Source organism: Oncorhynchus masou, chromosome 6, assembly GCF_036934945.1.
Source record: "Oncorhynchus masou masou isolate Uvic2021 chromosome 6, UVic_Omas_1.1, whole genome shotgun sequence".
In the NCBI taxonomy this organism is placed as follows: domain Eukaryota; kingdom Metazoa; phylum Chordata; class Actinopteri; order Salmoniformes; family Salmonidae; genus Oncorhynchus; species Oncorhynchus masou.
In genome coordinates, this window is record NC_088217.1 from 13,815,286 (window position 1) to 13,837,835 (window position 22,550).

At 40.6% G+C, this 22,550-nt stretch overlaps 1 protein-coding gene across 5 annotated transcripts; it reads right to left on the reverse strand.

Annotated features, from left to right (window-relative positions):
• Positions 1 to 947: 947 nt before the first annotated feature.
• Positions 948 to 22,170, reverse strand: tfap2c (transcription factor AP-2 gamma (activating enhancer binding protein 2 gamma)). Of its 5 annotated transcripts, none has more exons than XM_064967586.1 (8): positions 22,109 to 22,170; positions 17,783 to 18,241; positions 17,518 to 17,569; positions 15,744 to 15,827; positions 14,565 to 14,787; positions 7,905 to 8,023; positions 2,869 to 3,010; positions 948 to 2,527 (listed from the first exon to the last, which is right to left on the reverse strand). In XM_064967586.1, exons 1-8 carry the CDS (start codon positions 22,142 to 22,144, stop codon positions 2,233 to 2,235), a joined length of 1,410 nt encoding a protein of 469 aa, XP_064823658.1. In that variant the 5' UTR covers positions 22,145 to 22,170; the 3' UTR covers positions 948 to 2,232. The 5 variants fall into 5 exon arrangements, with proteins under 5 accessions (XP_064823658.1, XP_064823657.1, XP_064823656.1 ...); XM_064967585.1 differs by lacking the exon at positions 22,109 to 22,170 and adding an exon at positions 19,390 to 19,795 and having other exon boundaries at positions 15,756 to 15,827; XM_064967584.1 differs by lacking the exon at positions 22,109 to 22,170 and adding an exon at positions 19,390 to 19,795.
• Between the last annotated feature and the right edge of the window lie 380 nt (positions 22,171 to 22,550).

The following is a 22,550-nucleotide window of genomic DNA, read 5'->3' on the forward strand; positions in this document are numbered from 1 at the left end:
ATTTGTGTTGTGAGAGTTGATGTGATCCATGTAAATAGACTTGCTGCATGAATCAGTGGAAGATTATTAAGCTGCCTTGCTCAAGAGTCAACACATTGAGCACCACAGCACCTTTGTTCAATTGTTTTTTTCCTCACAGGTGAAAATGGTCTTCCCCCTATTGTGAAACATCCAACTCACACATTTGTCAGTGTGTCATATGATAAAGTAGAGATCCGCTTAAATTAGGTAACACATGAAAACACCTGTTCCCCAGATGGGCATATGGATGTGAAAAGGGGGAACTTCCTAAAAATTAAAGTTCACAAAATTAACCACAGTTTTAGGGGGACAAACAGGTATGTGTGCTGTGCGCCAAGTGGTTAACTAAGTGAAAACATAAACTAGCAATGTTTGGTTCGGACCTGAGTGCATGACCCTCAAACGAGTCCTTTTTCTACCATTTTCATGCACCAATCCACATTTCTTATTTGTGTAGCTAAATTACTACATATAATGATGCCCAATGTTCCCATTATTTGTGGGACTCTTACTGTTTATTAATAGGAAAATCTTCACACACATGACTTGTCCATCATTTATGAAACTGAAAAACAGGGGCTGTTGTGTGTGTGTGCGTGTGTGTGTGTGTGTGTGTGTGTGTGCGTGCGTGCGTGCGTGTGTGTGTGTGTGTGTGTGCGTGCGTGCGTGTGTGTGTGTGTGTGTGTGCGTGCGTGTGTGTGTGTGTGTGTGTGTGTGTGCGTGCGTGCGTGCGTGCGTGCGTGTGTGTGTGTGTGTGTGTGTGTGTGCGTGCGTGTGTGTGTGTGTGCGTGCGTGTGTGTGTGTGTGTGTGTGTGTGGTGGCGAGAAAGAGAGAAATGGCGAGAGGGACATAAGTCCTCTGATAGCTCATTAATGTCTATGCAAGGCTCTCGCCCAGAGAGGAGAACATCAACAAAGTCCTTATAACAGGGTTGTCTTTTTATTACTTTTCCTAGGACTTTAAAACAGTTTTACACATATTCAAAAAGCATATCATACCCACTGCCTGAACTCTACATTATAAAAACTAACCCATTTAGAAAAGTTTAACACATTGTAAAAAGTGAAGCCATACACCAGAATGATACCATTATTTACATATCCCATTAAATTACACCATCAATTAGAAAATATTTACATTCAGGGTAAAGGTAACGGACAAAAAAAAAAAACTTCTCGAAAGAAATATAAACATTTTGCATACACAGACACACACAAACAATGAAACACATACACTCTTTCTGGCGTACTGGCTGAAAGAGATAGAGTTCAGATGAAAGTGTCTTATTAGGGTTGGATACATTTAACATCAATATTGAATAGTTTTTGTACTGAAGGTGAGGGATATCTAATCTGGTCCAGGACTGTTCCTTTTACATTGCAAAGTTTACAAATACTAAAGTAACCAATGGGCAGTATGAGTACTTAAAGACAGGGTTCAAAGTAGCAAAGAGCCCATTGCCTTTTGTCACAGCCCACAAGTAACCATCTGGTATCAAACACTGAGTAACCATCCCTGATCCAACACTGAATGGCTGCTATTGCAAATCGCCTTTAAGGTTTCTGGGGAAAACAGACAAACACACAAACAGGCTTTTTTTCCAGACCTACTAAAAAAACTCCCATGAAAAAAAAAAACACAATAACACTGTACCCATTGAAGTCATTTTGAAAATTCAAGCAATGAATAAAAAAACGAAATTCTCTTCCGTAGAAAAAAAGTGTCCTTTGGTAAGTCCAATGGGAACTGAGCACCGCGGAAGAGACACAGGAAATCAGTGGCTTTGCCTCCAGACAGAAGAGGGGAAAAAAGCTGAAAAGAATTCACAGCCACAGCAACCCATCTTGAAATGATGTCCTCTAGGGAAACAACAAAGTCTGCTTTCTGTTCCCTTACCCCATGTCAACTAAGTCCAGACCCTTTGGCTGTGCACAATTTAAGCACCCACTACTACAGTAGGCACCAAGGTAGGTCGATCTCGCATTGAAAGCAGCCCAAAGGTGGTAGCCGGGCAAAAGCAGTGTTATTTGAGAAACTAAACTTGTAAACATTGGCCATAATGGGGTAAAATGTTCAATTCAACTGGGTGGATACACAAAAATATCTAGAATCGGAATCATACAGATCATTTTCGCTTCTACATATCGATGTCATAGAAGTCCAAAGGGGAAAGGGGGGGGGGGGTGTACAGTCCAACAGAATAGTATTTCCTCATTTCCTGTGCTTCTCCATTTTGTCAGAGGCTTTGCTACCGTTGTCAGAGGAGCCCTGCGTGTCGCTGCCCGAGCTCAGGTACATTTTGTCCACCTGTTTGAGGGCCTCATTCAGGTAGTTCTGGAGGGAGGTCATAGCGGCGCAGATGGCTGGCGAGCCGAAGCCGTGGGTGATGAGACTGAAGTGGGTCAGGCAGCCCTGGATGCCCTGATCCAGGATGGGCGCCGGCCGCGTGTTCCCCAGAGGCGAACGGTCCTGAGTCAGCAGATCGGTGAACTCTTTACAGATTTGCCTGGTGAAAAAAAGATGACAGAAATGTTGATAGCGAAATGTACATGACCCAGACATGGACTACTGGATTTATATATAGTTGACAATGATCCAATCAGAGAAGTACACAGTTTCATGTTGACACTATGAAAATGGGAGGTCTCAAAAGTAGCATAGTTATCAAGATGTTTTATAAGTCAAGAGCAGATTGAAAACTACAGAAATGTTTTTTGAAAAACTTTGAAAACCGAGTCAAAACTTCACATACCTTCAAAACCCTGCAGGGCTTTTATGAAAATTATATCCCTTAATTTGGAGGAGAGAGACAGATAGAGAGAGACAGAATGACAGAGAGAAACTTACTTAGCAGCAAGGAGCATGTTCTTGCGGGAGTTGACCTCATTACGTTCCACGTGTGGTCGACCAAGGTATTCAGCGATGGCCTTTGCCGGGAACTCTGTCTCACACGAGTAGCCAAAATCCCTTGCTAAGTGAACGGCTTCTCCTATAAAGACAAAGACACCGTTTGAAAACTCCACAAACAGACGCAAAATAAGACACCAAAACTCTTATCTAGGAGACCAAAATGCAAATGTTGTCTTGCTGACATACCACAGCCCACAGGGGCACTATATGTAGATAGTGGAACAGTGCAAGGAACAATAATCAGTCGTGCTCAGTCTCTTAGCTCAGGGGAAGACAAGCCACTGAGGGTGAATGTATCCCATCTTCAGGGAGGACTTCCTGCATGGACTTTAATGGGCTGATGTGGCTAACTGCACCCGGACGGCCTGTAGCACCAAACAGAGTCACTTATTGATAAACACGCACATCACATGGAGAATGTAGCAATTCAGAAACGCTAGGCTTTAAGGTCAGTTGGCCCTCCTGGCAAGTGGAACACGTGATAACCAGCCTTGATTCAGACTTTGAAGGTCTCCAAATAACACCGGCCCCGAGTCATTCTCCTGCACCCATTTATAGGGATTAGGGATAAGAGGGAAAAAAGGAAATCACACGTGGCTATGAGAGGTTAGACGTGATTAAAGTAATATTGGGCACACAGCTATGCGTCATTGTTTAGACATTGTCTAGCCGAGGTATGACTGATGAGGGCGTCAAAGAAGGGATTGATAAATTAACGGAGGTGACTATTCTGCCTCAAAACAACGAACGAATCTAGACAAGAGACATCTTCATGAAATACTTCAGGAGAGGAGATGGGCAGGGCCGTTGCTACATACAGTTGAAGTCAGAAGTTAACATACACTTAAGTTGGAGTCATTCAAACTCGTTTTTCAACCACTCCACAAATTTTGTGTTAACAAACTATAGTTTTGGCAAGTCAGTTAGGACATCTACTTTGTGCATGACACAAGTCATTTTTCCAACAATTGTTTACAGACAGAATATTTCACTTATAATTCACTGTATCACAATTCCAGTGGGTCAGAAGTTTACATACACTAAGTTGACTGTGCCTTTATACAGCTTGTAAAATTCCATAAAATTATGTAATGGCTTTAGAAGCTTCTGATAGGCTAATTGACTTAATTTGAGTCATTTGGAGGAGGACCTGTGGAAGCAATTTTAAGGACTACCTTCAAACTCAGTGCCTCTTTGCTTGGCATCATGGGAAAATCTAAAGAAATAGAACTGTTTGGCCTTAATGACCATCGTTATGTTTGGAGGAAAAAGGGGGAAGCTTGCAAGCCGAAGAACACCATCCCAACCGTGAAGCACGGGGGTGGCAGCATCATATTGTGGGGGTGCATTGCTGCAGGAGGGACTGGTGCACTTCACAAAATAGATGGCATCATGAAGCAGGAAAATTATGTGGATATATTGAAGCAACATCTAAAGACATTAGTCAGGAAGTTAAAGCTTGGTCACAAATGGGTCTTCCAAATGGACAATGACCCCAAGCATACTTCCCAAGTTGCAAAATGGCTTAAGGACAACAAAGTCAAGGTATTGAGTGGCCATCACAAAGCCCTGACTGCAATCCTATAGAAAATGTGTGGATAGAACTGAAAAAGCATGTGCAAGCAAGGAGGCCTACAAACCTGACTCAGTTACACCAGCTGTCAGGAGGAATGGACCAAAATTCACCCAACTTATTGTGGGAAGCTTGTGGAAGGCTACCCAAAACGCTTGACCCAAGTGAAACAATTTAAAGGCAATGCTACCAAATACCAATTGAGTGTATGCAAACTTCTGACCCACTGGGAATGTGATGAAAGAAATCAAATCTGAAATAAATAATTCTCTCTACTACTATTCTGACATTTCACATTCTTAAAATAAAGTGGTGATCCTAACTGACCTAAGACAGGGAATTTTACTGTGATTAAATGTCAGGAATTGTGAAAAACTGAGTTTAAATGTATATGGCTAAGGTGTATGTAAACTTCCGACTTCAACTGTATGAGTACGTACACTGGCGGTCAGGGCCACAGTATGTATTATTATTATTTTATTTTTTAAAATAATACTGTTGAGTGTTATAGTAGTAGAATTCACAAGGTGCAATTTCCAAACTTGATTGTCTATCAGGAGCTTTCTTCTTGTTAAATTCACCCACTGATAGTCAGTCAATTAGCCCATGTCAGTTAAAACATTTTAGATTGGTAAATTAGTCTAGTTAGTCTAGCCAGCTAACTTGTAGTAATCATGGCTGAAATTACCGTCCGGGCAGACAGGTCATGTGCCCAGGGGCCCTGACTTCGAGGGGGCCCCCATTGATTTCGTTATTCACTCTAACTTAGATACACTACACTGCCAAAAGTATGTGGACACCCCTTCAAATTAGTGAATTCAGCTGTCTCAGCCACACCCATTGCTGACAGGTGTATATGTAACGGATGTGAAACGGCTAGCTTAGTTAGTGGTGCGCGCTAAATAGCGTTTCAATCGGTGACGTCACTTGCTCTGAGACCTTGAAGTAGTAGTTCCCCTTGCTCTGCAAGGGCCGCGGCTTTTGTGGAGCGATGGGTAACGATGCTTCGTGGGTGACTGTTGTTGATGTGTGCAGAGGGTCCCTGGTTGGCGCCTGGGTATGGGCGAGGGGACGGTCTAAAGTTATACTGTTACATATAGAATTTAGCCATGCAATCTCCATAGACAAACATTGGCATTAGAATGGCCTGTTCTAAAGAGCTCAGTGACTTTCAATGTGGCACCGCCACCTTTCCAACAAGTCAGTTCGTAAAATGTCTGCCCTGCTAGAACTTCCCCGGTCAACTGGAAGTGCCTTAATTGTGAAGCGGAAACGTCTAGGAGCAACAACGGCTCGGCCGCGAAGTGGTAGGCCACACAAGCTCACAGAACGGAACCGTCGAGTGCTGAAGCACGTAGGGTGTAAAAATCATCTGTCCTCAGTTGCAACACAATACCGAGATCCAAAATGCCTCTGGAAGCAACGTCAGCACAAGAACTGATTGTCAGGAGCTTCATGAAATGGGTTTCCATGGCCGAGCAGCCGCACACAAACATAAGATCAAAATGCGCAATGTCAAGCATCGCCTGGAGTGGTATAAAGCTCACCGCCATTGGACTCTGGAGCAGTGGAAACACGTTCTCTGGAGTGATGAATCACGCTTCACCATCTGGCAGTCTGACAGACAAATCTGGGCTTGGCGGGTTGACAGGAGGACGCTACCTGCCCCAATACATAGTGCCAACTGTCAAGTTTGGTGGTGGAGGAATAGTGGTCTGGGGCTGTTTTTCATGGTTTGGGCTAGACCCCTTAGTTCCAGTGAAGGGAAATCTTAAAGCAACAGCATACAATGAAATGTCCTGTGTGGCTTAGTTCCAGTGAAGGGAAATCTTAAAGTGGCAACAGCACAAAAGCGTACAAATGGGATATATATTATTATTATATATATATATAAATGCTAGACAATTCTGTGCTTCCAACTTTGTGGCAACAGTTTGGGGAAGGCCCTTTCCTGTTTCAGCATGACAATGCCCCCGTATAAAGCGAGGTCCCTACAGAAATGGTTTGTCGAGATCGGTGTGGAAGAACTTGACATGGCCTGCATAGGGCCCTGACCTCAACCCCATAGAACACCTTTGGGATACATTGGAACACCGGCTGAGAGCCAGGCATCAGTGCCCGAACTCACTAATGTTCTTGTGGCTGAATGGAAACATGTCCCCTCAGCAATGTTCTAACATCTAGTGGAAAGCCTTCCCAGAAGAGGGGAGGCTGTTATAGCATGATTTTGGAATGAGATGTTTGACAAGCACGTATCCACATACTTTTGGCCATGTATTGTATCATATTAACATGGCATAAGTCATGACAAATTGTGTAGAATTGCAGGAAATTAGCTGTAAAACGGCAAAAAAAATTTCCACTCTGTAAAGCATTTGTTTACCTATTGTTAATACATTTTTTTTTCTTTTCTGATAACATCTATATCTGTTATATTTTTTAATGTGAATGAATGTGTATTGGCTAATTGTATAGCTAATAGACTATGTGTTTGTAGATCGACTGAGGTGAATGAAGCTTCAGTACCCAATGTGATAATGGCTTGGGTCATTTTAGTTTTTTTGCCATTCTCCAAATAGCATTTTAAAGTTATTAAATTGTTTAGAAAACCCCACCCATACCAACACACACTCACACACATGAAAACTCACACCCTGGCTACAGCTCTGGAGATGTGTACTGTGTGGTGATTTCACATGTTCCCTTTACATCTTTGAAGAGTTTGTGTGATCTGTAAGACAGGAAGATTACAAGCTACATATTTCTTTGGTCATGTGTGTTGTATTAGATAGTGTCACAGCCGTAATAGACAGGCCTGGACTCGATAAAGTTTCAGGGCTATTCTTGTGCTCTTCGGTCTTGCCAGCTTCTTGATAACCTCAAAATATCACCAAGACAGTCAGTGTGGATAATGTCAACGCTGCCTTGATATTCAAAGACAGAGGAATGGCAGCAAGAACTCAAACATCAGATTGGTCACAGCCATTTTGACCAAAAAGGAATAAATTACAAGAAAAGTACTAGCCACGGTTACTATATACTATATACAGCCAGTATTATAGTAATAATGTCACAGTAGCTTAGGGATCTCAACTTTTCTGTTTATCATAGAAATACTATATAATGAATAGAAAGATGGTAGAAACATCATGGGTGTAAGCAACGGTGTCTGATCACCATCTCAGACAACTTAATCAGATATTGCTGATCACATCTCTCCGTGCATAATATGTGCAATAATCAATTCAATTGACAGACCATTTTTGGACAAGCCAGCTTGTTCAAAGAGTAAAGATGGAGATGAGTTCTATGCATTGTATTTCTATGGTGTTATATATTAAGACCACTCTGGGGCACATTTACCACAGTTTAAGTTTGAAGAGGAAATTGAGCGGCGTACCTTCTACCAGTGCAGTTAACAGGGTGACGTTAGCAGCCTTTCTCCTTCCAGCGGGCAGGTTGAGCCCAATCTTGTCCAGCTTCTCTCTCAATGACCGGCCACCATTTTTGGACTTGGCTCTGTAGGAAAAATAGCGTCATCATTAATTGACAACATGTAAGCTTTCTTTCTTTCTCTCTCTCTCTCTCTCTCTCTCTCTCTCTCTCTCTCTCTCTCTCTCTCTCTCTCTCTCTCTCTCTCTCTCTCTCTCTCTCTCTCTCTCTCTCTCTCTCTCTCTCTCTCTCTCTCTCTCTCTCTCTCTCTCTCTCTCTCTCTCTCTCTCTCTCTCTCTGAAATGTCCTTGTTTTTAAAAGAAAAGCAAAAAAACATCACTCCTGTGTTCCAATCGCACGTTGTGTTAGCTAATCCAAGTTTATAATTTTAAAAGGCTAATTGATCATTAGAAAACACTTTTGCAATTATGTTAGCGCAGCTGAAAATTGTTGTACTGATTAAAGAAGCAATAAAACTGTCCTTCTTTAGACTAGCTGAGTATCTGGAGCATCAGCATTTATGGGTTCGATTACATGCTCAAACTGGCTTTTTCTATGCAACTGTCTGAGACATGGCTTTTTCTTTGCAACTCTGCCTAGAAGTCCAGCATCCCGGAGTCACCTGTTCACAGTTGATGTTGAGACTGGTGTTTTGCGGGTACTATTTAAGCTGCCAGTTGAGGACTTGTGAGGTGTCTGTTTCTCAAACTAGACACTCTAATGTACTTGTCCTCTTGCTCAGTTGTGCACCGGGGCCTCCCGCTCCTCTTTCTATTCTGGTTAGAGCCAGTATGCCCTGTTGTGTGAATGGAGTAGCACACAGCGTTGTACGAGATCTTCCTTTTCTTGGCAATTTCTTGCATGGAATAGCCTTCACTTCTCTGAACAATAATAGACTGACCAGTTTCAGAATAAATCAAACTGTAATCGAACTCACAAATGCTGATGCTCCAGATACTCAACAAGTCTAAAGAAGGCCAGTTTACTTCTACAGTGTCAACAGTTTTCAGCTGTGCTAATAAAATCACAAAAGTGTTTTCTAATGATCAATTAGCCTTTTAAAATTATAAACTTGGATTAGCTAACACAACGTGCCATTAGAACACAGGAGTGATGGTTGATGATAATGTCCCTCTGTACGCCTATGTAGATATTCCATAAAGAAATCTACTGTTTCCAGCTACAATAGTCATTTACAACATTATGAATGTCTACACTGTATTTCTGATCAATTTGATGTTATTTTACTGGACAGAAAAGTGCTTTTCTTTCAAAAACAAGGACATTTCTAAGTGACCCTATACTTTTGAACGGTAGTGTATATACAGTTAAAGTCGGAAGTTTACATACACTTTGGTTGGAGTCAATAAAACTTGTTTTTTTAACCAGTCCCCAAATCTCTTGTTAACAAATTATAGTTTTGGCAAGTCGGTTAGGACATGTAATTTGTGCATGACACAAGTCATTTTTCCAACAATTGTTTACAGACAGATAACTTCACTTATAATTCAGTGTATCACAATTCCAGTGGGTCAGAAGTTTACATAAACTAAGTTGACTGTGCCTTTAAACAGCTTGGAAAATTCCAGAAAATGATGTCATGGCTTTAGAAGCTTCTGATAGGCTAATTGACATAAGGAAGTAATTACAAGGCCTAACTTCAAACTCAGTGCCTCTTTGCTTAACATCATTGGAAAATCAAAAGAAATCAGACAAGACCCCAGGAAAAAAATTGTAGACCTCCACAAGTCTGGTTCATCCGTTGGAGCAATTTCCAAACGCCTGAAGGTACCACGTTCATCTGTACAAACAATAGTATGCAAGTATAAACACCATGGGACCACGCAGCCGTCATACCGCTCAGGAAGGAGACGCGTTCTGTGTCCTAGAGATGAGCGTACTTTGGTGCGAAAAGTGTAAATCAATCCCAGAACAACAGCAAAGGACCTTGTGAAGATGCTGGAGGAAACCGGTACAAAAGTATCTATATCCACAGTAAAAAGAGTCTTATATTCGCATAACCCTAAAGTCCACTCAGCAAGGAAGAAGCCACTGCTCCAAAACCGCCATAAAAAAGCCAGACTACGGTTTGCAAGTGCACATGGGGACAAATATCATACTTTTTGGAGAAATGTCCTCTGGTCTGATGAAACATAAATAAAACTGTTAGGCCATAATGACCATCGTTATGTTTGGAGGAAAAAGGGGGAGGCTTGCAAGCCGAAGAACACCATCCAAACCGTGAAGCCCGAGGGTGGCAGCATCATGTTGTGGAGGTGCTTTGCTGCAGGAGGGACTGGTGCACTTCACAAAATAGATGACATCATGAGGAGTAATATTATGTGGATATATTGAAGCAACATCTCAAGACATCATTCAGGAAGTTAAAGCTTGTTCGCAAATGGGTCCTCCAAATGGACAATGACCCCAAGCATACTTCCAACGTTGTGGCAAAATGGTTTGAAGACAACAATTTCAAGGTATTGGAGTGGCCATCACAAAGCCCTGACCTCAATCCTATAGAAAATGTGTGGACAGAACTGAAAAAGTGTGTGCGAGCAAGGAGACCTACACACCTGACTCAGTTACACCAGCTCTGTCAGGAGGAATGGGCCAACATTCACCCAACTTATTGTGGGAAACTTGTGGAAGGCTACCTGAAACGTTTGACCCAAGTTAAACAATTTAAAGGCAATGCTACCAAATACTAATTGAGTGTATGTAAACTTCTGACCCACTGGGAATGTGATGAAAGAAATAAAAGCTGAAATAAATCATTCTCTCTACTATTATTCTGAAATTTTACATTCTTACAATAAAGTGGTGATCCTAACTGGCCTAAGACAGGGAATTTTTACATGGATTAAATGTCAGGAATTGTGTCAAATGTATTTGGCTCAGGTCATTACACTCAAACTCAAACTCGGGTGTATCTAAACTTCCGACTTCAACTGTATGTATATGTATATATTATGCATATTATTATGTAAATTATCTTTTTGGGGGGGAAAACTTAATATACTTTAAAATGACTGAAACCAAATAGAAACTGTGTAGAAATTATAATGGACCTATATTCCTACAGTTTCTTGACTGTGTCCAGCTCGCCAAATAATCACTAATATGAAATCTAGACAATCAGGGAACCTTTTTAGTGCGGCCCTCCGGGCATCTTTGAAAATCGAATGTGGCCCCTGGAGAAAAATGAGTTTGACAAATCTGCTCTAACTTTAGAATTTAGCATGTTCCATTCTATAGGCTATTTGTGATGGAATGGTTTTTCTATAAAGAGCAGAGACAGCAACTCCAGACTTCCTGTAACCCTAACTCCAGACTTCCTGTAACCCTAACTCCAGACTTCCTGTATCCCTAACTCCAGACTTCCTGTATCCCTAACTCCAGACTTCCTGTCACCCTAACTCCAGACTTCCTGTAACCCTAACTCCAGACTTCCTGTCACCCTAACTCCAGACTTCCTGTCACCCTAACTCCAGACTTCCTGTCACCCTAACTCCAGACTTCCTGTCACCCTAACTCCAGACTTCCTGTCACTTTGAGAGAGCATAGCAGCGAAAGGCCCATCCCTGAAGGAGGCCTCATCATACACTTTTGAAAACAAATGAATCAAATGAAAAAGAGCCTCCGATACCCTTCCTAACCTAAAAAAAAATAAAACACTGACACAAATTATGCTTTTCCCGCCTTCAGCACATAGCAGGGAAATCACACACACGATTCAGTTTTCCGCATGACTGATTGGCAGGCTTCGCTCCCTCTTTGGTGGGTGAGAGAGACAGCGTCTTTGGGGAGGCATGTGTGTGACTGCCTCCCTCTCTCCACAGCCCCCACTTTATCCTATCGCTTCATGACCTACTTAACAGTGTCTCAGTGTGTGTGTGTGTGTGTGTGTGTGTGTGTGTGTGTGTGTGTGTGTGTGTGTGTGTGTGTGTGTGTGTGTGTGTGTGTGTGTGTGTGTGTGTGAGAGAGAGAGGCGTTTAACGTCTGTGGCACTGGCAGGGGCACATGGGAAGTGAGAAACATGCCTTCCCAGCAGAAACAGGCAGGGGACCTGGTCAGAATCCCATAGTCCCTCAACAGACTGCCTGCTGACATATGGGGCACAAGGTCAACTACTCATCAGCAATTAAAATAGCCCTGCAACCCCCCTGAACACACACTCTGTCTCTCTCGCTCTCTCACATACTGGTGCTAACTGCTCTGATGTAACCTTTTCCCAAAGCGAAGCACCAGGAATTGCAGAGTATACAAAAAGGTAGTCAAGATGCTTTCAACCACACAATTACTGAAGAGGAACAGCTGCTTTTAGAGAACCCCTTTTTAACGTATCCGTCAACGTTGCTATACTGACCTACTGTCTGTCTATGAACCAGGTCGGAACTTTTCTTCACACTACAGACCTGCAACTGATACCAAGTTTTCATAATGTTTAGTATCCAGCAGCACCCTGAAGCACTGTGCCTTCACAAAGTATTCATACCCTTAACTTCGTCCACATTTGTTGTGTTACAGCCTGAATTCAAAATGGAAAAAATATATATTTTTTTGTATCACCCGTCTATACAAAATGCCCTTTAATGACAAATTGAAAACAATGCTTTTAGAAATGTTCGCAAATGTATTGAAAATACATAAATATGTCATTTAATCTAGCATGCACACCCCTGAGTCAACACATCTGAAGTAGCTCACTATTTAAAAAAAATATATATTCTAAAAATCTTGTTTTGCTTTGTCATTATGGGGTATTGTGTGTAGATTGATGAGTTGTATTTATTTTTTATCCAAGGTAACAAAATGTGGAAAAATTCAAGGGGTCTGAATACTTTTCAATTGCACTATACATCTGTAGCTCACTAGCTATAGAACAGTGGCATTATCCAACTTTTTATTTGTATTTTTTATTTTACCTTTATTTAAGTAGGCAAGTCAGTTAAGAACAAATTCTTATTTTCAATGATGGCCTAGGAACAATGGGTTAACTGCCTGTTCAGGGGCAGAACAACAGATTTGTACCTCGTCAGATCGGAGATTCAAACTTGCAACCTTTAAGTTACTAGTCCAACGCTCTAACCACTAGGCTACCCTGCCGCCCCAGGGACATCTCTCGGAGACATGCATGTTATGTTTTGTATGGACATCTCTCGGAGACATGCATGTTATGTTTTGTATGGACATCTCTCGGAGACATGCATGTTATGTTTTGTATGGACATCTCTCGGAGACATTCATGTTATGTTTTGTATGGACATCTCTCGGAGACATTCATGTTATGTTTTGTATGGACATCTCTCGGAGACATGCATGTTATGTTTTGTATGGACATCTCTCGGAGACATGCATGTTATGTTTTGTATGGACATCTCTCGGAGACATGCATGTTATGTTTTGTATGGACATCTCTCGGAGACATGCATGTTATGTTTTGTATGGACATCTCTCGGAGACATTCATGTTATGATTTGTATGGACGTCTCTCGGAGACATGCATGTTATGATTTGTATGGACGTCTCTCGGAGACATGCATGTTATGTTCTGTATGGACATCTCTCGGAGACATTCATGTTATGATTTGTATGGACGTCTCTCGGAGACATGCATGTTATGTTCTGTATGGACATCTCTCGGAGACATGCATGTTATGTTCTGTATGGACATCTCTCGGAGACATGCATGTTATGTTTTGTATGGACATCTCTCGGAGACATGCATGTTATGTTTTGTATGGACGTCTCTCGGAGACATGCATGTTATGTTCTGTATGGACATCTCTCGGAGACATGCATGTTATGTTCTGTATGGACATCTCTCGGAGACATGCATGTTATGTTCTGTATGGACATCTCTCGGAGACATGCATGTTATGTTTTGTATGGACATCTCTCGGAGACATGCATGTTATGTTTTGTATGGACGTCTCTCGGAGACATGCATGTTATGTTTTGTATGGACATCTCTCGGAGACATGCATGTTATGTTTTGTATGGACATCTCTCGGAGACATGCATGTTATGTTTTGTATGGACATCTCTCGGAGACATGCATGTTATGTTTTGTATGGACATCTCTCGGAGACATGCATGTTATGTTTTGTATGGACATCTCTCGGAGACATGCATGTTATGTTTTGTATGGACATCTCTCGGAGACATGCATGTTATGTTTTGTATGGACATCTCTCGGAGACATGCATGTTATGTTTTGTATGGACATCTCTCGGAGACATGCATGTTATGTTTTGTATGGACGTCTCTCGGAGACATGCATGTTATGTTTTGTATGGACGTCTCTCCATGATTTCCTAAATATACCAAATCAGCTGGAACAGAATTAGTGATCCTTTGAGCTGCTGTCAACCATATTTTAACAGACTAGATGTTGGCCAATGTTCACAATTGCCTCCAATGAAAAAACAGTAACACCTGTCATTCTAATACATTATGATGCAGTTATAATGCATTTGTTTATTAAACCTTTGGGGTAACTTTTCCAGGTATAGCACATTATGATTGATGTTATATTGCTTTGCAAGACCTGTCATAAGCATGTTTCACACACTTAAAATGTCTTGTAACCATCATAATGAATTCATATTGTGTGGATACTGACCTACGTAGGACTCCCCCTAGCAAAGAGGCGTTGAGGCATTCGGGAGGAGACAGACGCCGTTGCACCTCTGCCACAGTCACCTTGTACTTGGAGGTGGAGCTGAGAAGCGAGAGACGTCCAGGCACTGAGCAGAACACCTCGGTGGGGTTGGACACCATGCCTAACAGGGACTCCTTCTGGAAGGGCAGGCCCAATGAGTTGCCCTTGGGGAGGGACAAGGGGCCTGGGGAAGGGGTGGAGAGAGAGGAGAGGTTAGCATGAGTGTTGATTAATAATGTTAATAATGTTAAGAGAAATTATAATGAGAGGAAAAGTACTAGGAAAAGTTGGAGTATCAAGGTTAATGTAGAGTATCTTTACTGTCCCATTGGAAATGATGGTTTGCAGAGAGGATAGACAGACATTAGACAACATTATTGGACTTTATGGAGGCTGTGCTACATTGTAAACATGCTATGGGTGAAGAGACTGTTTCTTTGAGAAATTCCTGGAAAATGTTTAGTTTTTTAAAAGGATTTGATTCATCAAGACTGGCTTCATTTGCCGACAGTTGTAAAAATCCCTCTCCACTGTCTGTGGTCGCCCCACAGTGCAGCTTGGATTCCAACTTTAACATGCTTTCTCTTATAATAAACTGTGAAATGTAACATCATCATAATGATTTGTAAAAAAAAAAAATCATTACATGTAAACAACAAACCTGTTTCCTTTGCGGAAGCCAAGATGTACACCATAAGTGGCCATTCACTAAATAACTATGATGAACTGGTGTGTTTTTCACCAACAGTCATTCCTGAGGTTTCACAGCTAAAAGTCCCCTCATTCCTACCACCCGCTGACATGCCATCCATACGCATACACAACTGTTCCATGCTACTTCACAGAGAGTCCCTTCTCCCTGCCTGGCCGTAGACCAGCCCTGTCGCTACTTCTAATGGAGTGACTAAAATAAAGACTTGTTTCACAGAAACATGGCCCGAATCGGAGGGCCATTTTGGATCAAACGTTCAATGGTCTGTAGCTTCTAATCGAGTGAATAATAAGAACCTAACCTAAAAACTTCTGTTGTACGGCAACAGGGCCCAAACTGGCAAACTGGGTGGCCATTTTAGATCAAAAGTTCAAGGGTCAAACAACACAAGTCACACCCAGACAAACATACAAGTACACTACATATACCTTCATCCTCACCCGCAAGAATGCCCCCCTCATAATAAGTCCTCTGTAAGCGATCAAGGTTTCTGGCCCCTCGTAGTCCTAGTACTGAGACAAGAATCACAAAGGGGGACAAAATTACAATTTAGAGCTCATCTATAGGGTACAAGGCGAAGAGTGAAGTATTGCTGCCGCCGTTTCCAAGAATGTAGGCTACCCACAGTCTGACCTTGAGTGGAAGATCAATAAAGTGAGCCAGCGCACAACTGTACCGAAGACTATATGTCCTTTATCGTGCTGTACAACTTGCTACCTCCTTAATATTGTAGTTTTTTTTATCGGATTGTCGAATTGATTTAACTAATCATCTAAAATGTCCACCAATTTAATACAATCCAAAATGGCTGCCATTGAGAAAAATATGCAAAGCAAAGCATTGATACCATTTAGGTAGCTTTAACACAAATGCTTATACTGGAGCTGGATTCAATGTTTTATTCAACCTTTCAACTGCCTAAAAAAAATGTCCATCAAAAATCCAGCAGATTTTTGTACTAATTTTGTTTATTTGGGCTAAAAATACAAATAAATATGTGTGCATGTACGTTAGGCTATTCATTCTAAATAATGTTTACTATACATGTTTTCCACTGTATCAGCCTCATACTTCATCCTGTGAAGCAAGCAGTTTAGCATTATACATGTAGGCTTTATTACAGAAAATATATGAACTATTCTTTACCGTTCTTGCCAATGTTGCAAAGGACATATTCACACAAACTCTTGTCAAGTACCACATCACAATAACGTTATCTACCATCACAGTTCCTGAACCTGTATGTTCACAGTGATGTTGTTTTAACAAATCTCACTAACATCTATTATCAATTTACTACTAATATGATAACCATGAATTCAATATCTACAATTCATTAATCTATACATTCATTCGATTACAAAGGTGGTGCAGAATTTCAAATTAACGCACAAAATGACTGAATGAAAGACTGTTGAGGGTAGGGCCTACTAGATAACACTGAATCCTCCTCATTCAAAATATTTCATGTCCCAACAAATGACTGAATTGTCCTTTGCATGCAAGGAGGATGCCACACCCCAAGCTAAAGCTGGTTCTGCAGAAAGTCAGCCAGCGAGTCTCAAGAAGAGCAGCGACCCATTGGACTGCTTTCAACTGGAATTCAAAAGGAGTCGAATGCACCAGCTTAGACCTCTAAAGACTTTCCAAAGCGCTCCCTCTCCCTCTCCCTCTCTCTCTCAATGCAGTATTTCAGCGGTTGCACAATGTCCTCAGTCCCATCTTGTCAGCTATAGGCTGCCATTTTGAAAAGGTTATTTTTCTGATGTTCTATTCAAACAACCTCAGCACAGGAATCCACAGAGGACCAAACTAGGCTTAGCTAAGTGAACCTCATGACTACTGGGATTATCAATGTATGTACCAACAAGTACAACTACCAGCCTTTCCTACTCAGATTTTCTATCATCAAATGCAAAGACATATAACTGTACAAATAATTGCTAAATATTTGTAGAAGTAGAATTTTCCAGGTAGAGTATGTACTTAGTAACAAGCAATCTCAGCTATGGAGTAAATGTAAACAGCTCTCAGTGTTTCTCTATTGCATTCTTGTTACCTGTTGCACACCAATTTCTGGCACTGTGCCCTTATACATCAAGCATGTGTAACTCACAAACCAGTAAGGGAATATTGTATTGAAATTGTGAAAGCATGTCAATATATTGTAGGCTACATATTTGGAAAGTAAAATAAACTCACCTTTTTTGATGACTGTCTGATCTGCCATTATAATACTGTGGTCATCTACATGCTGAAAAATAAGTTAAAAAGCAACATGTTATACTTATTCTTAGAATAATAATTAAGGGAGTTAATTATGAAATATGACATTTACATTCCATTCATGACAATAAAACCATGCCTTTCCTTTGCAAGTCTATTTAGTTTTAGCCTGACCATTGTTTTAGACAGCATGCCTCATTCAATTTCACCCAGACAACAAAATCACAATCAAATCACTCACTTGAACATCATCCAGGCCATGGCCCATTTCATGCAGTCCTATGTTATCACCAATGATGGTTGACTCAATGCTATGGGCGTGAGGCGGTAACAGCTCTGGCCGACGGAAGCCTTCTCTTCTCAAGCCGGACGAGCCGCCGTCCAGGCCCAGAATCTGGCTCGCGAGTCCACTTCGCGAATGAGGTCCCAGTCCTTCTTGACCATGTCGCCCCGGCCATGACTGCTGTTGGTTAGAGGACGACTGGTGTATGGAGTTGATGTTGAAAGGGTCGCCGAGGTGCGAGTAGGGGTCACTGGACTGGGGGTATGATATAGGCTGGTATGGAGGTGGGAAGTACGGGGGTTGGAAGTCTGAGTTGGCGGAGTGGGAGAGGGACGGCGACGGGCTGTAAATGTGCTGGCTCACTGCGGGGAGGTGAGGTAAGCGGGGGTTCCCATTGCTACTCCCGTCGTGCCTTTCCTGGGAACAGAAGAGACACCTTAGTTTAGGTTGATAATGATATAGGGATAAATTATAATATATTGTGCCCCTTGTCAATTAGACAAATCCGTGGTGAATCAACAGTCCTCGACAGAATTTATTGGAAAGACAACTGTGTTGACAGCTAAGCCTGATGCAGATGACAATATTTATTTTTCACCATCAATTAGGAAAACATTTGGTGAAATGTTTTACACATTCATGCATAATATTTAGAGGCCGAAATGAATCTATATATATAATGTTATTTCAGTACACAATTATCAGAATAATGCTGCTTAGAACACCCTTGAAAAGGAAGACATGGTTTCACAATTCAAAGTAAAAAATGCATATTTTGTTGCACAGAAAAATAGCTAAAATAATTTTCTTATTTCTGATAGCATGCAATCTACGTGGACTGTTGTGATATTGCTGTTACCACATCACCTCTCAAAAGACAGTCTGGAGGGGACTATTTTACTACCCTTGTGGCCTATATTATTATTAATAATAATAACAACAATACTCTGGTAATTGTAATTATTTAAAATAACCTGACTCAGCTCAGAGCAATAGGCCTGCCTAAGTAAATCAAAAAGCTTTATATTATCACCTAAATCCAACTCAAGTAACACAAAATATACTTTATTTAACACAAAATAAAATGTTATTTATTTAAATCAAACAGCATGTCGTCAGTAGCCAATGCACTGGTCGAGATACTGCGGTAAGAGTAGCCCATCTGGAATAGCCTATATACAACTTATAATGTTACATTAAGAAACATATTTAGGCTACCATTCAAAGAAGAAGAAAAAACCTTTCTGATAATGCACTTGAACTTACACTCGACAATGAAAAATAGCATAAGCTAACCACTGATCTTTCTTTTTCAAAATATGCTTCCGAGTTATAACCATTTCCCATGAAAATACTTTTCATTCCGTCAAGCTTTTATCAAGTACTGTATCTAAAAGGGATTGCCGCGCGACAAATATCTATAAGCAAAAAGTCTACCCATTAAAGACGCGATAAAGCGATGGGGCGCATGAGGGCCACAATATTTTTTTATGAAATAATGTTCTTTCATATTTTCTAAACTTGTTGAAACGTAATGCCGTGCGGTTTGTGTAGCTAAAACTCACCTCACAGTCATCCTCGTACTTCACGTTATCTGCTAGTTTCCACAGCATAGTTTCTGACAGACAAAAGCTTAAACCAAGAAGGTTGACCAGGTAAATTGGTGGTCGTCTACGAGTTAATCCAGGTGGGAAACAAAGTAAGACTGTAGCCCACTTCCAAGAAATCACGAATAGACTTATTCAACTCGAGTGGGGCTGCGGTTCCTTGAAGCGCACTGACGTTGGAGCGTGATTCGGGCGGCTATCAACATAAATCTTAACAGCAACTATGAGTAAAAACAGTTTTTCAAGCAAGATCCCTTCCCGTAGTAAGCGGTAAGCAGTTACGCAGTGACTATGGGACGAGGCGCTGAATATATGAAACTCGACTCCCTCTGACGGACAAAGTGATGATGTTCAAACCTTTGCTCCTTACTGAATCCGCTTGAAAGTATGTGTACTATATTTACATAGGTTAGATATTTTTAGGGGGCGTGCCTTTGTCGTGATGTCATCTTGAATATGGCAGAAGACAAAGTTTGCTGATTGGTTATTTTTGGAATAAGTAGCCAATCATATTGCTGTCCGTCTGCAATTGCTCTCTTGACAAAAACATTATAGGCATATACTTTCGATAATAAGGTTTAATTATTATTATGCTATTATTGGTAATTGTGGCAGAATAACTGAATGCAGAATAATGCATAGCCTATAATAATATCATAGTTAGAAACCTTGATTTAAAAAATACTGTAAGTGATAACAATAGCCTATGAATGTAATCGAGAAAATTGATATTTTTTAGCCATGTTAAGTTGACAATAAGATCTTCAATAGAAATCTGCAAAACAATAGCCCGCGAAAAGCCTTTAAACATGAATTAGCCAATTTCGCTAAAAGATAGACTCCTTAGTTGAATCACCCCCCCCCATCCATGATATAAGAATTATAGTTTTAACCATGTTTTGAGGCTATACCTTGTTTGTTTACATTTACGTTGTTAATAACAAACACTGGAGAAAAAAGCGTATACTTGGGGTTCTGACAGTTGAACTAAACTCCCGACGCATTTATAGGTCATATTCTTCAAGAATCAATGGGTCAGAATTGGATCTACGATTCCAGTTTTAATAAAGCAAGAGTCAACGCGCTCATATAAAATATTCCGATTTCCATCCTAAACATTTTAAATAATTGACACCTAGATTACTTATACGTACTTAAAAAGGAATAGCTGCATTTCGGGGCTTTACCTTGACATTTGGTACCTTCAAAACCTTAAAGCCCCAAGGCTTAAAAGCATAGTTCTTCTTCAAACCACTAAGCACCAGGCATCTCAACGAAAATCTCCCCCTTAGAGCTTCATTAACATGTTTGGTGGAGCATTGCAATGTCCAAAATAAAGGTGTCCTTGATGTTTGGATATGCATAACTACACGCAAAAAGGGAGTCATAGCCTATTTTAAAGACCATATTTGTTTTTTCTTTTTGTTGTTTCCAATATCATTGTGAAATATGATTTAACCTATAGATACAGCAGTTAGTTAAGCAAAGGGTTTGAATAATTTTCTGTCTGATAATTTTTAATATGCATGGAAAAACAATACACGTGTCTTTATCATTAAGGCTTTGAGAATGCCTAATAATGATTCGACGCCTGGGAAACAATAACGATTGGGGAAGATCAGCTCATCCATGAACGACGCAGTGGCTTTAAGCTGCGTGTGCTTCTTCTGAACGTGTTAAGATATGAACCAGAAATGAATGCTCACTAATTAAGGGATGTTTACATCGCGGTGGCAGAGAGTAAATGAGGTTAGACACGCAAGAATTGCCTATCCGTTTGGTTTTGAACAGGGTTTTTTATCATGTCAATGACAATCATGGCAATGCCAATTCGTTTAAACAAGAACTCTTGACAGAAAACCCCATTTTAAAGTAGGCCTAAATTGTTATCCATAAAGGCAATTAGTTACAAATGTTAGGCTTCACGTGGGCCATGTGGTTTAGCGTAAATATGAAAACCTCTTTCGAAATATAACAAACACGTAGGTAAATTATGCAAAAATAATTCTCACACTGAAGAAGCTAAACTCATGTAGAATATATAGTCTATGTTTGACTATATTCAGAGACAAATTACCTATTTTTATGGACATGCAATATCAATGTAACAGATTTTCTATGAATAGTCTAATATTATTTAGGCTACTAGTTTATTAGTGTAGCCTATATATTATTTTTTTAAAGGTGCACATTTGGTCTAGGCTATAGGCAACTGAGTATTGTGAGACATAATGTTCTTGAAACGAATATTGGCAACTGGTTTACCAGAAAACCAGTTGCCAATATGAACTATAAATCTGAGTTGACGTTGGTTATATATTTTTAAATCATACACGATATGTAATGACCAAGGTGTATGGCAAATGTAGGCCTATGACTATCTCTTCTGCAGGGCTTTAACCTCCGAAATCGTGAGCACCCGAGTATTTCAATAGATCAACGTTATAGGGTCTATTATCATAATTATTGGTTTAATAATAATAATTCATTGAAATTGAATATTTAGCAATAGTAAAGCCACTATCAATGGCCGCGCAGTAGCCTAGTACACACGACCACAAGGTCCTAAAAACCTGTATCCTACAATTAATGTAACGTGCTGACTTATTAGGTCAAAAGATAAACAAGTAATAGTCATAATCATTTTGAATAAAAAGCTAAACATGCATTTGCTTACCCGCCAGTCTGATTCGAGCCTCTCGAGTAAAGACATCTGTGAGGATCGCGGTATAATTCCAGTGGAAAGGCTATGAAAGAGAGAATTCGCAAGTCTATATTGCTGAATTCACCTGGTTCTCTTGGAATGCGCATGCGCCCTGCATGGTAATGCACCTGAGTGAAACCCTATGCACATTCCTGTGATAGGCCTACTCTAAGGTTGTTCGACTTTCCTACATATCTCTACACATTCGAGGGTAGCCTAAACGACGCGTATGGAAGTGTATCTTCATAGAATAAATGCATTTAAACCATCAGATGAGCTTCTGAATAGCCAATAGGCTTATTTATTTTGTTTTTTTTCCATTTCAATTAACTACAGTTACATTTTATTTTCCAATGTGTTTTGTGGATTCCTTAGGCCTTCATATAGACGTTAAACGTATTTTAGCCTATCGTAA